The following is a 17,234-nucleotide window of genomic DNA, read 5'->3' as shown; positions in this document are numbered from 1 at the left end:
TAGGATTATTTTCCATCTTTAATTATACTGTTTCCTAGTACTCAGGTAGAATTCCATGTAAATGGAACTCACAAACTAGCTTTGAAATTAATAGAAGATTTGAACCTTTCTGTCTGCTTTATATACTTATATTTTGTTGATTCGCATTTAGAAGCTCTTAGGGAAAAATCACCACTTGAACAAGAAAATATCTTGGCAATGTCAGTCGGTTGCAGAATCTGGTAATGCTACTGGGTGTGAGGTCACAATAAATGTTTATTGGCAATTCGAAAGCTTATTGACATTGATCCTAAAAGCATCTACCAAGTTATCTTAGCTCTCTGCAATAGGCATTTCATTTCAGTGAAAGCAGGTGGACATCTAAAGCTACAAACATAAAACACTATTTAGGACATATGGACAAGCTATTCTCTCTAACATAAGATGACAGAAAATGGAAGGAAGCACATAAAACTAACTATGAACTAGAGTGCTGGGAATAGCATTTGATGATGGTTATCGAAAAGTAGATTAAGTTATTTACATTCTATACTGTGTATTTATTAAAGTTCCAGAAGTATTTTACTAGATTAGATTTACTGGCTACAGATAGATATTGTCATTTATTAAAAATAATAATAATAATAATTAACACAAAGAGTTTAGTAAGTCAGCATCAGAAAGTAGGCCAACAGTAGTAATAACAACAAATGGACTGCCTCTGAGCCACATGTTCTAACACTGAGGTCTTCCTGTTGTCAGCACATAGGTCTCACTTTTCTGACAATTTTTGTTCAATGTAGTTTCATTTAACTTTGAATGACAATCCTGGGTTAATTGGACCACATTGTATATCCAAATATCAAGCCATTTAAGCCTTATTCTCCCAAATTTCAAATTATTACAGAAAAAAAATCTTCCAACAATATAAAGCTTTCTTCAATTCTGCAAGTGACCACTCTGATGTAATACTGAACGTAATCCGCATATTTAGACAATCACCATTTTCAAAGGACAGTATGAAAACCTCCTTCTCTAATTCACCTTCGCTAATTTAAAATTTTGTTCTTGGCATAGTCTACCTTCTGACTCTTCACTGGTGAATAAGCCAACTTTCTTCTATATGCTTCCATTATTAGCAATAAGGAAGATTATTTTCAAAAGCATTCTGTCAATTATTATAGGGAGAAAGCTTTTCATGGTTTTAATAACTTGATCTAGATTTTAAAAATCTAGCTTTTGTCCTTTATGTCACTGTCAAAGTGTATGACTAAAATAATTATGAATATTAAGATACCCCACTATACTTCATTTGTAAGAATTAACTGAATACACCCTCCTTCTGCATCACTAGCAATAAATTCAAGAAATCTGAAGGATATCTGTATCAGTCAAGAAAGAAAACTTTAGTCATAAAAAAATCAAGACATTTTCATGAAACGCAAAAACTTATAAGCAAAGCTAAAAATCTTTTTATTGTCATAACATCGCTAACTCCTTTTTTAGTCTAAAACTTCATTTTCATTTGGAAATGGTGTTTGAATGCATTATTCCAAAAGCACCCTCAGTCATGTCAGCTAAAATAATTCCTAGTCTCTATCAAAAATTCTCACACACAAAAATGTATCACATTAAGCTTTAAGTGCTATTTACACATTAAGTCCTATTTTAAACATTAATAATCCCAAAGTAAAAGAGCGTTGCCACCACCACCTAAATCAGGAAAACAATGTTAAGAAGCTTATGTTCAATAATGAGGCCAGACAACCCTTGCTCAAAAGATATAGCCTTCCGTGTTGACAACATTCATGCAAGCAATTGGAACTCAGAACATTTTACTGCTAGGAGGAACTTGGATTCATTGATAATGTTCCCTTTGAGTCTTCACCTACAAGCTTTTAAAGAAGCATGGCTACAGACCAAAATGATATCCAGACTCCTGAATCTCTTGAGCATCATCTCTGATTGAACCACAGCTTTCCATATCCAAGAAAGAACAGGGATTCAGGAAGGCTTTGAAATGGTAGGTTATATTCTATCCATAGAAACTATAAGCTAATAGCTCCCTAATTTGCTGCTGAAGACATTTTAGCCAGGACAGAAGCCCTTGCAACAAACTGCAGAATCTTTTGTTTCTTCTGATGCGAATCCCTTCCATGGAAAATTACTTTTATTTTCTTCCTTCTCCCTTTATAAATCTTTACCAGACCACCTTAGCACTTATTAAAGGTTTTTACCTCATCTGTAAGATGTAGGGTCTGCCTTCACCGAATCCCCAAAACACCTCAGTGTTATGTTTAACAAGTTAAAAGCATACGTATCACAAAACTTTCATGGGAAGTACAATTCAAATGCTATTTTATCTGTCTTTTCTCCAAAGGCTCCTTTCCCACTGGGATCCTCCTTAATCTAGAAACACTATTCAGCCTAAAATACACACATCCATTAGCTGAAAGAGACTGTATTGTTTCAGCTCCTTGTGTATATGTACTTGTTCTGTGCTCCAGTTTTTTTGTTTGTTTGTTTGTTTTTTCCACCAGATGCACTTTTTTTTTTATGAGTTTTCTGCTAAAATACATTTGACAAAAATGGTCTTGACATTCATTTTACATAAAGGAAAAAGTGAAAAGAAGACTTCAGAAGGTAAACTAGGCTCAAAATATACTTAAAGGTCACTTTAATACCAGTAAAACAAATAGCTCAGTTCTCACAGTGTGGGTGGTATTAACTTCTACACAGAAGCATGCCTGAAATTATTAAATGTAATTCATATATAGTTTTGGTCTTCTTTAGCCATTGTACTTATTTTTATACCAAACATAACATACAACTAACAAACAGGCCCCAAATATCCCAGTGACTGCAACATGAATCAATAATGTAAATGTGAACTAGCCTGATGAGAAATATCATCCCCCTCTTTCCTTCTCTACTTTCCCTCCACTGCCACTGTACCAAAATAGAATTTAGTTAGATTTTGCGTGCAGGTGGTAGTGATTTTTCAAAGCACTGTCAAAAGATAAGCCATGCAGCTTTTGATTTTGGAAGAGAAAGGTAGAATTTCATACAATCCTGAGGATTTTGATTTTTCTTTTCTTAGCAGATTTAAACTATTTTCACAGTTATCAGAATATATGCTCTTAATAGACCACTAACACTGGCTCAGCAAAACAGGGCATTTAAATTCCATGATAAAATCTGCATCAGGAGTGAGAACTGCACTTTTAAAGAATAAAAAATCCTTTATTAAATATAAATACTGAAAAGAAATCTGCTAATTTCTGCTAATACCACCATCCTATTCATGCTTATTCAATGAAGACAATCTGTAAACAAAGTTCATACATTTCACCCTTCCACAAATGTTTTTAAGCAAAAAACGACTTAGACACTGAAACTGCTCTTTGCAGTCTTAGCAGACAAGCTATATTTCTGAAATAGTATGAAAGTGTGAAACTACCATTATGCTCATTTCAAGAAAATGAGCTCTGCAGTGACAGTGGGTGGGGCAATAGGATTTGCCAACCAAAATTTATTGGAGGCTAAGAATTTTCTGTCTCTCGATCATGATAGTTAATGGGATGTCAATAGAAGTTCTGAGAAAAGCTGGTTCTGAATCGTGTCCCAGCACTGGTCTCCCTCCAGGCTCATAAAAAAAAATAATAATGGGAGTGTCACACAGCTGATTATAAGAAACCGTCTATTACTCTTACCACATCTCACATTTTTTCTCATGTATCTCGAAGAAAAATTTTGATTGAAGTAAACCTATGACACATAGGGATCTTAAAAATCTACTTGAAATGAAAGGATAGCTCTACTCTGTTCACTTTAATGTTTAGTCTGATAGCAGTAAGAAAAAAATGTTATTTCCTTTGTGATGTGGTTTGTTGCTGTTGTCATTTTAAAAGCAGAATATAGAATAGCTAAATAAGTGGCTTCATCTGTATTGATCTTTTCTCTTCAGTCTTTTAAATGATATGAATTACATATACAGGGAATGCTCTGAAAGTAACACCTCCTATTTTATTATGCTGACCCACAACATGAGAGGTGGATGTTGGTGGTATGGCAGTAGAGGTTGAACCTTCCCAACAATATTCCATTACATGTTGTTGCCATGTGAAGGTTGGCAGCAAAGAGGTGATCTGACAGAATGGCATCTGACACTGAAGTGCAGATAAAGCTAAGCATTTTTCCTCCATGTGGAAAAAATGGCGCCCATAGACATTCATTTATGCTTGCTTAAAATTTTTGGAGTTCAGACAGTGGGTGTGAGCACCGTGAGGTGATGTGCAGTGGTGTCAGTGATAGTCACCTCCACTGGCATAATTTTTATGAGTGCAGCATGCAGGCTCTTGCTCATCACTAGTGAAAATACATAGTTAATGGTTGAAAAATAGTGTTTTGGAGCTGACAATTGGTTCTTTCAAATAGTGTTATTGTTCTCTTTGTATCTGTTGCAGTTTCCACAGATAGAAATAGGAAGTGTTACTTTCAGAGCAAACTAGGTAGTATACATAACAGCTATAAGGCTCCAGGGACACGTCTGCAGGTGCAATCTTCTACAATTTTGCAAAATAGGAAATGTGGAATTCTCATGGAATTGTCTCAAAGAAACATACATTTTAAAAATACACAAAATGGCTGGCACAGTGTAAATTAAAGCATTAAATTCATTTCTAAATCCTCTGAGCCCTGGGCTGCTGGAGATGGTAGTCGATAGTAGTGAAAAAAATTGCCTCCTTGAAATGTGCTTGGTGGACAGCAGCTTGATGATTGGCAGCACAAATAGAAGACAAACGAGAAAGCCTTCAATCTGCAGCTGATGCACAGGAAGAACATGGGGAGCTGAGTTTACAATAGAGAAAACATTACCAAGCTAATGGCACAGGCAATCATTTGACCACCATGCATCTCTGATAGCAGCAGGGCATCCATTTTCAGTTAAGTGTTAGAGTACCTTTTTGCTTTCTCTGACCACTGCAGGGGTAAAACAACCTATGCGTGAAACCCACTGACTGGTAATAAATTACTATATTGGATACTTTTTGTTTTCTTTCAGCAATGACTTTACTGTGTATTCCTGCTATCATTACCAATTAAAGTGGAGATTACGTTAGCAAGCTATATCAAACTGTATATCAGTCCCTGCGCTCCAATTGCTTTAGCAAGTATCACAGGGTCAAGAGGCTCCTTTGACCTTTATCATCTAAGTCTCTCTGACCACTCACTATTTGAAGCAATCTCAGCTGAACAGATGGACACTTTTGCAGATTCTATAAAGCTTAGAATATAAAGATAAATGGAATTGTGTTTGGAGCTTCAAAGTAGTTTATGAACATAAAATATTGCTAGCAAGTTCCACAAAAAAAAATAATCTCAGATTTCAAATAGCATTTCTTAAATTCATACTATGAATTCAACACAAATCAACTGCAAAATAGTTTTCAGTTGTAGCTTCAACACGTAACACTAAAAGTTTGATACAACATTCACAGCTAACTATTACAAAGTTACCACTGAATATATAAAGCTTAATTATTCATTAATGACAATTTAATCCAGCATTTTTCTGTAACATAATATACACCAAAAGTGTTCCAACAGATCATAGAGTGGAGGAATACTAAAACTGTTAGGTACCATAGAGCACTCAAATAGACCTTGGACTTGCAATTGCAAATTTTCCTGATCTTAAGCAATCAAAAAGCTCTATGAATCAGTACAGAAAATTTAAGTCAAACAACACTTCAAAAGAAAGCAAAGCGATGTCTGAAAAACTGGTAATAAATATAAATTTGATCTTACCTTTTTATGTATGAATTTATAACTGAGAAATAATATTGTTCATTCATAACATTGACTAGTCTTTTGAGTTAAATCACGACAGAAATCTCCACAGTTAAGTTCACAATCTTAAGTAACAAAGATTATGCCCTCTTAACTAGATCTACTGTTGAAAAGCTATTAAATTAAACTGAACTGTAGGAAATCATTAAATAAATAAATAAAGAAATAAATAAACACTCACCTTTGTTTTCAGAAAAATAATCAGTCAGGAAATAAAGTTCTGACCCTCAACTTCTGCTAGAGTCATTGATCCGTCAAGGTGTCTACATAATCAACTGGACAAACAATGTCACAGTAATCCACAAAAACAATGCTTTGATCTGGGAATTATTATACTGAACAACTTACTGGATAAATGAACATCCAAATATTTATGAGAATAATGCTGAACAGACAAACTGCCAACATAACTTAAGGAGGTTAAAAACATGGGTACATTGCTCGATTCCAAGAGGGACTAATGTATGTAAAAATTAATCTACCAATATACTGCTGGCTACTTCCAACTGGGATAACGTCTTTGCCCTGGGCTCCTCTGTTAGTGCAACCTCCATACCAGATTCTAAAAATAAAATTTACCTACATAGAACTACCAGATCAAATTCAAAGCAAGTGACTTCCTTCAACACAAGTAATGTTGCATTTAAGTTTTAGGCAGCATAATGCAGTCTAGCCTTGAAAATGACATTCTTAAAAACACATGAAATTACGGAGTGGACTTTTACATTCTACAGTAGAGTTTTCTGGGATGTATCAGGATAGCAGGTACATTCCTGTACCCCTAGCCTTCATACGGTTATCTCTTCGACAGTCATTTAATCTTACTGAAGCTGCAGTATTGCAGAGGTTTCCAAGAGAATAGTATTGGAAAATAAATATTGAGACACATCTGGTTGGTTGATTCATCTTTCTCAGAATTACTGAATGAACAGAAACTGGCCATCTGAACACACTTAGGTTTGGGCATGAAAACAGAAAAACTCAACAGAAGAACATAAATGTAAGCATTGGTGATGCTTCTTTGTTTATTGCTGTTTATAAACTGCAACCACAATTTAGTACTTTGTTCCTCCTGATTATCAGAGATTTATCTAGTTATCAGAGGGAAACTGGAAGGCAGCAAGTCTTTCCTTGCAGAATAAAAATTTGGTGTTGGTTTCAGAAGTCATTTTGCAAACCCTGCAAGGCCTAGTTCTGCAATTACTTTTAAGCTGCCTATGTATTTCTAAAAAAGTTACCACTGTTTGGAATAGATATAGAGGTGCATTCAGCAACGGTCTGCCTGAGCCATTTTCTATCTACATCTGTACAAGTAGCATATGCTACAATATCCCAGCATTAGCCTTATATATATATATATATATATATATATATATATATATATATATATATATATTCTGATTTGAGAAAATGAATGGAGACAACACCAAAATCACTGAATTCTTGTCTCGGTAGAGTGGTTCAGAAAACTTATATTACAGCAAAGCTGGCATGTGGTCCAAGCTATCAGTAAGTCTCAGGATCATGATGCCCTTTGACTGTCACCTGCTTGATCTAATAATTATTAAGTAATTCCATCACTGTAGTTATGTTGCCACATTGGCCCTGTCATATGTTTCACAGAATATATGGTGCTAAAATGCTTTGCATCTGCGTTATGGGAAAGCTATATATAGATCTTTGTTTCTTCGCACATTTTACTATTGCATTTAAATTACATACTACTAAATACAGTTTCTGAATACAAATCCACTTATAAGAAAAAGAAATAACCTGTCAGAAGAACAAAAAATTACCCACTTCTTTTTACCAACATTCATCCCCTTGGTTTTGCTTTGGTATTAATAGCTCACTTAAAGTGATCAAAAATCTGTATCTCTGATGATACAACTCTAAATATCAAAATGAAACGTAAGGGATACATATCTAAGGTTCCACAGCTTATGGTACCCAAGTTCATATTTGAAAAGTAATATTCGGTATTTGTGCTTTTATCTCACTTTCATTATTCTATCAGTTTTCCCATTGGTGAAAATTTAACTTAAAGTGATCTTTCATTTTCCCAATAACTTTTAAATTAACCCTAATACCTTATTTATACTAATGACTGCTGTTATCCTAGTCTGCTTATGTTTTTTGCTTATTCTAGGCAACATAAAGTAGTTTATTGTTTATCATTCCTATATGTTCTGTTACATATTGTTTTAAGTAATTCTAAAGAAATACTAACTTCATACTGAGGAAATACATCTGTTTCACTGGCATCCTGCTCACGTGTTTTTTGTTGAAAACAGAATATTATGCTCTTACATAAGTGAATGAGAAGTTCTTTAGAACAAATATAAGGTATGTCAACTTAGTAAACTTAAAATGCATTTTAGAATTTTTATAGTAACTGGCACTTTACTCCAATTATAATTACTTCTAACAGCTGCATAAGCCAAATGACTTCTTATGGATCTCCTATAAACACAAGAAAATATTTTTACTTCCTCCACCACTCTCCATATTAAGCTTTATGCTCAAAGATTAGCATTTTAAGGAAATATCAAGTGAAATGTATCAACCAATAAATATTTCCATAACGTTTCCTATATAAATGTATTTCTCCCTCATCGCTGTCTTGATCATCTTACCTACACAGCTATGGAAATGATCTTAAAAATCACTTTTTTCTAGCCTAACTCTTCAGTAGTATAATTCAGCAGATCAAGGCTTTCAATGAAATTTAACTTAGCAATGATAGCACAAACTGTAGAAGCCTCTCTTATTCCAGAATTTTTACCTAAAGGAAGCTCTAATCACATAATTTAACCATGCACTAAAAATAACAATCCGTGATAACAGATTTATATCCAATTTTTCCAAGTGAAAAGCAGGAAAATTTTCTAATATTAAATGCTTGTGGAATATCAGGAAAATAGATTTCATTCCTTTTTATGTGAAGATTTAATTGATTCCCACAAAGTGAGGCGTTTAAAGAGAACTTTAAAAAAACAAAAACAAAAAAACAGTTCCATTTTCAAAAGTAACTGACTTTAAGGAATAATGACAGCTAGCTCCATACAAACACCACAAGCACACAATCTAGTATGTAGTCTATTGTAATTAAGACCAGGGGTTCAATATCTATTGCTACTGGCCAGGTATCATAGCAACCTTGTGTCACTGAATACTACTGGAAAACTGGTTCAGCACCAGCAAGTCTACGCTTCAGGAAAGCCTACAATGGCACTACAGATTGTCAGCATCTGTGGCTGTTGTTACAGGATGAACAAAAAAAGAAATACTTTAAAAAAAAAAAAAACAAAGCAAAAAAAAAAGAAGACTGGGATATGGTAGGGTCATTAAAAATAATACAAAGAAGGAAAGACATTTTTTGTCATTAGTTACATAACTTTTGCATCAACATTCTAATACCTATCCACATAAGCTGAAGTTAAAATGATGTTATCACATTGCGTGCATAAATCGACAAAGCATTTTCTATTTTTTTTTCTCATTAATTATTTACCATTAACATTAACTGGAGATTACAATAGGCTCTTAAAATAATATTTAAACTTCCAAAAATGAATTCTAGATAGTCTTGTATAAATCTGCAAAAAAGAAAAAAACAGGTTGCTATGAACAAGAACCCAATATTGATTTTTCTGCGGTGCAGTAAAGCATCTCCATTCTATTTGGCTGCTGTCAAAGCCACTCTTTAACAGCTGGAGTCAAATTGCACTATTTACAGCAAGAACCCTTGTCAAGTGGACCATAAGTATTCTAACAATACACTATTCAAATGGCACTTTGCCACACAAATTGCTGACTTGATGAATACCCTATGTCAATGACTAAGACCAATATAAAACTTTCATTTTTATGAGATTTTTACATTCACATACTAAGTACAAGCTTTCTTGAAGAACTATTAAACTATATATTTTTGGTCTTTTGACATTGAAAATAATTAAAATCTGTTTAAATATATCAAGGGCATTTGACAATACTAATATGGATCTTGCGTTAACTGCATTTGTCACACTCATCTGTTATTGGTACTCCCACTGGCACGTGCAGCACAATAAGAGAATTAAAATGGTCAAAACACCATGAAATCAAAGCATTCTGCTTTTGTATCTGTGATTCACATGATGACAAATGTTTTGAAAGAAAGCCTTTGAAGCTGGACTGCTATGTGAGGATATTTTTCTTAGGTTGGAAGAAAGAGATCATTGTCTTGCAGATGGCTTTTTGTCTTAAATATATTATTAATGATAAAACAATGTAATAAATATTAATCTTGCTTATGAACTTCATGTGGATTATTGTACAAAGTAAGGATTTTTTATAAGCATAATACTGACATGACAAAATAGATGAACTCCTAATATTTTCTGTTATATAAGAATTCTGGAACTGAATTCTTAAACAGACTGAAGTGGACATTTGTTTGTTTCTGATAAAATCAGTGTGTTATTATCAATTCAGCATGTTAAATTCCTATTACACAATTTGTCAGAGAAGCAAATAGATAATGAAATACTGATTGTATGCATGCATATTAAAGCATCTTAGATTTTCATGATAGTTTAATTTGACAGGACATTATATACAATATGGTTTGAAGGTGTTGAACTCACATCCATGGAACTTCCAACTAGTTTCATGAAAATCAGATTTCAAGAAAATATGTAAAGATGTTAAAAAACTATGATTAAAAAATGTCAATACAAAACACTTGGAAAAACTGAAAATTGCTTCCTGACTAAGAATTATAAAAATGTGTTTTTGTCTTAAGAAGCCTTAATTTGGACCTCATAACAAAACACCATCAACTATAAAAAGCCACATGGTCCCTTTGTGCAGACCATACCAGGTTTCTAGAATAATATTAAGCAGACGTCCATTGTTCACTTAATTGTTATTCTTTCTGAAGTTGGCTACACCCTACACATTTAGTCACCAGCATCTTCCACACTAATCTACAGAATCTGGTCTAAAGTAGGATAGGGGTAGGATGAAATGCTGGATGCAGTAAGTGGCAGATTTTTGATTAATGAAAAGCTGTTTCTCCAAGTACAGACATTTATTTGTTAGGGAATTAGACTAATATGACGGTAAGGACAAAAAAGAGAAGGTGAAAGAAAAAAAAAGTATGTTGTCAATCATAGGGAATTTTAAACAGCCATCAATAATTTTCTCTCAAGGAGTTTTCATTAGGACAAGATAACTAATGAACAAAGTTGAAAGATAAAAACGTAATATTTCATTGTGGAATCAGACCAGTCAAGACACATGCCTGATCAAGAAGAGTGCTATAAATTATTACAATTTGTCACCTCTCATGACATTACTTCAAATTTAAAATCAGAGTAATCCACAAAGTACATTAAACTCCACACTTCACAATTTGCCAAAAACTACTTTCCCCTATTCCATGAACAGCACTCTTTTTCTTAAGCACTTTGTTAAACTCATGCAATTTGAAAATTGAAATGTAATATGTACAGCCAAACTCTGCACCAAAGACATCTATTATAACTTTGTTATTTCTCTTTGAAAACACTAGAAGAAATTATTCCTTTAACTAAAGTAACAGTGAGATCAGATTCTGTGTCAATGGCCAACTAGCACACCATCTGCCCCACAACATGCTCAGCAGGATTATGCTTTAATAAGACTTTTCAGAAAATGGGATCAAAAAGAACTTTAGAAATCAGACTAAGGTTAGTAAAAGGTCAAAGAGAAATATAAAGAGTTGAACAATTATAAACTCAAAGGCATATTTAAATTGTAAGGACAATAAGGAAAAAAGACCAGAAGAGAAAGTTTAGAATAAGGACTTAGCTTAAGCTATCCCTTATCAAATATGTTTGGAAAACCCAGCATCTTGTTTAACACCATATAAAAGAAGGTAGGAAAAGGCCAGAGACCATACAGAAAGCTGTTGCAGCAAACAAGATAAAGTCAAGCATTTCTCATTTCCCCATGTTCATGGGAAGGTATTTTTGATCTACATTCAGTGGCTTCCTCTGGTTTATTGCAAGGAAAAGACATCCTGAAAAGCTAAGAAGTGCTACATTCAAACAAGCAACACTGAAGCCCCATCCTTAAGATCTGTTTGTATTAAGAGTTTAGTTAAATACATGTAACTCCTGGTGTACAAACTAGATGTCAGAAACAGGTATTTACTGTCATCCTTCAGTCTGAATAAGACTTATATATATCTTATTTAATTTGAGATTGTAACAGAATCAAGATTGTATTAAAATTTGGTTTTACATTAAGCATATACAGCTTTTTTAAATATCTACAAATAACAATTAAAAATATACATATCTAAGCTACAAATAATTACTATTGCATTTTCAACCTTAGTTCTCACTTTCTAGTATATTTGTACAAGTATTCTCCAATTTAATAGTACATTAGTGCTAGTTACAGTATGGTGTTTTCTTCTATTGCTTAAACCAACAAAACACAACAGAGCATAACTTTTCTATCAGTTGTAATTATTTGGTTTAACGACATCAGTAAAAAATTGCTGGATAAAGCTAGGTATTTTTCATGGCCAAATCACTCCTGAAGACTGATATATACATTCGTGGCCCAACACTGCACACAATGAACACTGTTAATTATTTATTTTTTTAAAGCAATAAAATGACAGGTTAATTGCACCAACAAATGAAAGGCACTTCCACTCTGTCCTCTGTTGTTAATGAAACAAACACCAAGTAAAAACTACTCTTGGATAACAAAAATATCTGTACCTCTGTAGAAGAGTTACATGGAAAAGACACATCAGACTTCCAAAACTCATCAATCTGAACTGACATATTCAATTCAGTTTTGAAGGTACGACTCATAGATGCATTCTTGAGCTAGTAACATAAGGAAATATGATCAAACTGGTTGCTCAGCTATTTGTTCTATACAATAATACAGTGCAAATAGGAGCAAGGCTTTGTGAACTTAAAATCAAGTCTACACAACGCTAATGCAGGACTGCACAGTGAAGGTGGAAGGGTAAAGAACTTGGATCATAATTTTTTGCTCTAGAGAAACATGTTAATTTCCATTCTTACCTTATCTGAAGATTTTTCTGTCTGAGTAAGATTGTAAGATATCATACCACGCTTATAAGAGCTAGAGGATTTGTATTGAGCATTTTTATTTCTTTTTGACTCCTGAGATACAGGATATAGAGTATCCGCCACTAAGTATTCTGAATCTTCAAAGGAAGAAAGAATTGCTTTTGCTATTTCACCTGTTTCATGCCGCTCCAGTGTGCCTAGAGAAACACAAGTTGTAATTTTTTTTTTTTTTTAGGAACTAGAGTACTTCAAATGTCAGTTTAAATATTACTTAGTCAACTTCACAGGATCATGAAAGTCATGAAACTATGGTTACAGATAAGCCAACTAAATCTTTACTCTCAGTATCTTAGAAATATAGATTCTATTTCACTACATTACTACATTAAAAAAAAACAAAAAACCACAAATAAACACACATTGGAAGAGCCTGCAGCAAATACTTTAAATTTCAGAAAAGCTAGGATATTTTATATAATGTATGAAGTCAGATGCAGTTTTCAAAAGGTGCAAAGGAATTTTAGAACACCACTTGTTAAAAACTGTCATTTGTCTTCTTCCCACGAAGACTTCACCATGTATGTAATTAACAGTGTAAACAATAACCCTTATGTAATATTTTAGTGCTGTCCTCTAGTGTTCTACATGACAAACAGCAAGGGAAAGCTCAATTTTTTTCCCTTCCCCTCTGAAACGTTTTAAGCACAGTATAAACGCAAATACAGTACACATTGCTTAAAAGCCCAAAGTTTGAATACAAGTTTTTAAGGATGAATTCCTCACTTGTGTGGATATAAAGAATCTGATTGCTTTAAACATTACATCCATATTATAAATAGATCTAAGTGCTGTTTCTCCAATTAGAAGACTTTGTCTCTGCTCTTCTCCAGATACTTTCCACACTTTTACTTTTCATTCTTACCATACTTTCTTCATTCCTCCTATAAAATGAATCAGGAAGAACGGAGCACATGCTGAACGACAGCTCTTAGATTTTTGATATTACAGACAACAGAAAAAAAAAAAAGAAAAAAAAAAAGGAAGATTAAAAAAAAAAAGGGATTTGTGCTAGACTTTGGGTAAAAACTCTTTACTAGAGGTCACTGGGCCCTGTCACAGGCTGCCTGGAGAGCTATGGATACCCCATATTCCTGGAAGCATTCAGCCAGGTTGAAAGGATCCTGGGCAGCCTGACCTAGTGGGTGAAACCTTGTTCAAGGTATGGGGGTTGGAACTAGATGAATTCACTCCAGCCTTATCCCAGAACAGGCTTTACCAGAAAGATTCCCCACATATTGTTCATAACACTCTAGAGGCAAAACTCCAGTCTAAATTCCTAAAGTTTGCAGGATATTCTACTATAAACAGTTGAAACAATTCATGATGAGGAAGCATATGCATATTTATAAATTATCAGTTCAGTAATTATATTTAACATTAAAGCTGTCTCAATAATCTGAACAGAAACATTCAGTAAACATTGATGGATGTCTGTGAGTGCCATTTTTCCATACAAAAGAATTCAACTCCACTCCTTTGCTTTCAACTGCACTTCCATATCAGGCGCCATTCCGTTACATTGTCCCTCTGCTGCCATATGTCAGAGGGCAACAAAATGTAACTATACCAGTGAGAAGTCTTAGCTCCTACTCCCTTACAACCAACATCTGCCTCTGATGTTGTGGACCAACATAAAAAAAATTAGGAGGCATTACTTTCAGAGCAGCCTTAATATTTTAAATGAGCTCTTATATACTATGTATTTCCTATGGGAATTGAACTCATAAGAAACTGCTGTAATTATCTATTTCCTCTAAATAAAAGAGATAAAACATGGGAAAGATATAGAAGTATTAAATATCTGCTATATCCTGAAATGTTTTTTTCTTTTAAGTTTGAATTCTTTGTAGCCTCAAGTAATACAACATGTATTTCCCCTTTCACTGCTACTTGAAAAAAAACATGTAACACTGAAGTTCTAACAGTAACACCTGCTAAAAAATATTGGACTGGGATTGAGGGATCTCATACCACATGTGTGTATAAAACTTCTTTATCAGAAATTATTTCTCCAAAACTCGCCCATCTCTGTTAACTGCAGCATCACCTCAGTTATTTATGTGGCCAATAGTCTTTATACTCAGATCAGAAAAAAAAGCAATGTAACTGATTCTTTATCCCCTACAACTCAATTGAGTGCCATAGAATGTTGTATAACACTGCAAAGAAAAAGAAAAAGAAAAAAAAAAAGATGAGGTTTGATTCCTTTTAATAGCTCATTTCCTTCAACTGTCCCAGGATTTGCAGCCAGTGACAGAGATTGTTACAGAACTGAATATTAATGAATTAGTTAATGAACACTTCAAGAAACATTCAAAAAACACCAGTTGCACAGCTCCCAACAATATATCATATTCAAGTATTTCAGGAGCAAAAAATACATGCATAAGACAAACAAGACGAAAAAAGCCACCAAAAAATTAGTTCTCCCTTAAGTGTGGACAATTTATCTTTCTCTGCTATCCACTTCTAGATGTCACACATGCACCCCTGGTTATTAATTGCTTTTGTCTGTGCAATTCTCTAAATACTGAAAATTTGTTATAACATCCCTGGGAAATATCTTTATTTTCAAGATAGAGAATGTGATAAAACTTAGTAAATCCAAGAATTTCAGGAGACAGGTATTATATTTAATAAGAAATAAAATATAAAACCTGGTCTTAGAGCTTCAATTATGCAAAATAGGCTTTGCTAGCTGCTGGTGAACCAAAACATACCACACCATACACAGTGAAGGAATACAGAGGCTAAGTGGTTTGTTCTAGAAACAGTTGTTAAGAGATTAGCGTTCTCCAGTTCTGAAAGAAAATGAAGTTAAAGAGCAAGGTGATAGGAAAGAGTACAAATGACACAAGTCTCAAGTTTTAATTTTAAACACAAAGAAACCTAAAATATTTTATGCCAGGAAATGGAAAATAACAATGGATGAATGAGAAAATATAGGGCTTTCTACATAGCAGTAGTGATGATGCTGCTATGACCCTATACTATGCATGAAACACAGAAAAAGTCTCTCAGACTGTGACCATGGCAACCAAGTCTCCTGAACAGACAAGACTGGAGTATTTCATTCTCCTGGGCAGCTTTGGACCACCAGATGTGACTAGCTAGAGACTATTACAACATCTTATTCTTCTTCTGGACCAAGTACTACAAATTGGGTCTCTGGGTGTTAGTGCTATCTGTGCAGTTCTCTGGATTCTGCTCTTATTGAATAATGCATTTTTACTGGGGAGGTCATGCATGTTATCCTGCCTCTAGACAAGGCTTTCACTGGCGTCACATGACCTGTCATATCATCAGGCTCCAGTGCTTGCTGTTCACTGTCACAGCTAAAGTATTGAAAAGACATCCTCAATATTGCAGTGCTGCTGTGACCTAGTAACTCAACTGAGTCTTACAGCATAAGTAATCTGTGTGAATGAAAAATAGTTTTAGAATTGATTTTATCTTAAAACAGTATGTGGTCAAGAACAGATCTTTTTCTTTAAATTTACTAGTAGCCAAAACAAATAAAAACCAGCTCACTTTTCAGACCAAGTATCATCTGACAAGTATTAGCTATTTCTCCAAGTTTTACTTCCTGTGAAGATATTCTTTTCCATCTTTTTCTTCCTAAAATCTCCTAACTACTTCTTTTCCATGCTAGTAGAATCAAACGAACATGTACTGCATTCCTCACTAGATTTCTGTTTATTTTCAGCAAGCCTACTGCTCTCCCTTCAAGAATGTTCCACAACTTTGCTTGGGAGTGGGGAAAGATATCTCAATTGATAGTTCTATTGTTAATATCACATAGCGTAAATCAGATTGAACAAACATTTTTTAAAAGTAGAAGGATACAGTTCTAACCAATATCAAGACAAAAATAAATACAGTCTAAATATATATACATGTATGTAGATTTCTCCAAAAGTAATACCTAGTATTTATTTCCATGGAATCTGTAGCAGATACAAAGAGCATAGTAACACTGCTAGATAGAGCACTTTGTCAGCCATAAAACACTACTTTTCAGCAGTCACCACTTTTAGCTAAGCTTTTTTTGCCAACTATGAACAAGAACCTGCATGCTGTGCTCAAAAATGTGCAAGCTGTCCAGAACATGGCTTGTCTTTCATGTTACTGTTGTCGCTGCTGACATGCACCACCCCTTGCCTCACTGTGCAGATGATACCACTTGGTCTCCATCAGCATTCAGCAAGACTCAAGGAATGTGTGAATTCCTCCATGCAGAAGAAATGGCAATCT

The 17,234-nt window shown here is 34.1% G+C and overlaps 1 protein-coding gene across 1 annotated transcript in view; it reads right to left on the bottom strand.

The window, feature by feature from the left end:
- WDR72 (WD repeat domain 72) overlaps positions 1-17,234 on the bottom strand; it is a 94,492-nt gene that overhangs the window by 53,783 nt on the left and 23,475 nt on the right. The window contains exon 13 of the mRNA XM_065734307.1: positions 12,912-13,117. Within this exon, the coding sequence (XP_065590379.1) occupies positions 12,912-13,117 (206 nt within the window). The remainder of the gene's footprint in view (positions 1-12,911; positions 13,118-17,234) is intronic.

The sequence above is a fragment of the Cyrtonyx montezumae genome, unplaced genomic scaffold, assembly GCF_038088225.1.
Source record: "Cyrtonyx montezumae isolate F1298 unplaced genomic scaffold, pur_monq_1.0 scaffold_17, whole genome shotgun sequence".
Lineage (NCBI taxonomy): Eukaryota > Metazoa > Chordata > Aves > Galliformes > Odontophoridae > Cyrtonyx > Cyrtonyx montezumae.
Note: the sequence above shows the minus strand (reverse complement) of the source record. Positions and strands in the feature narration are given on the sequence as shown.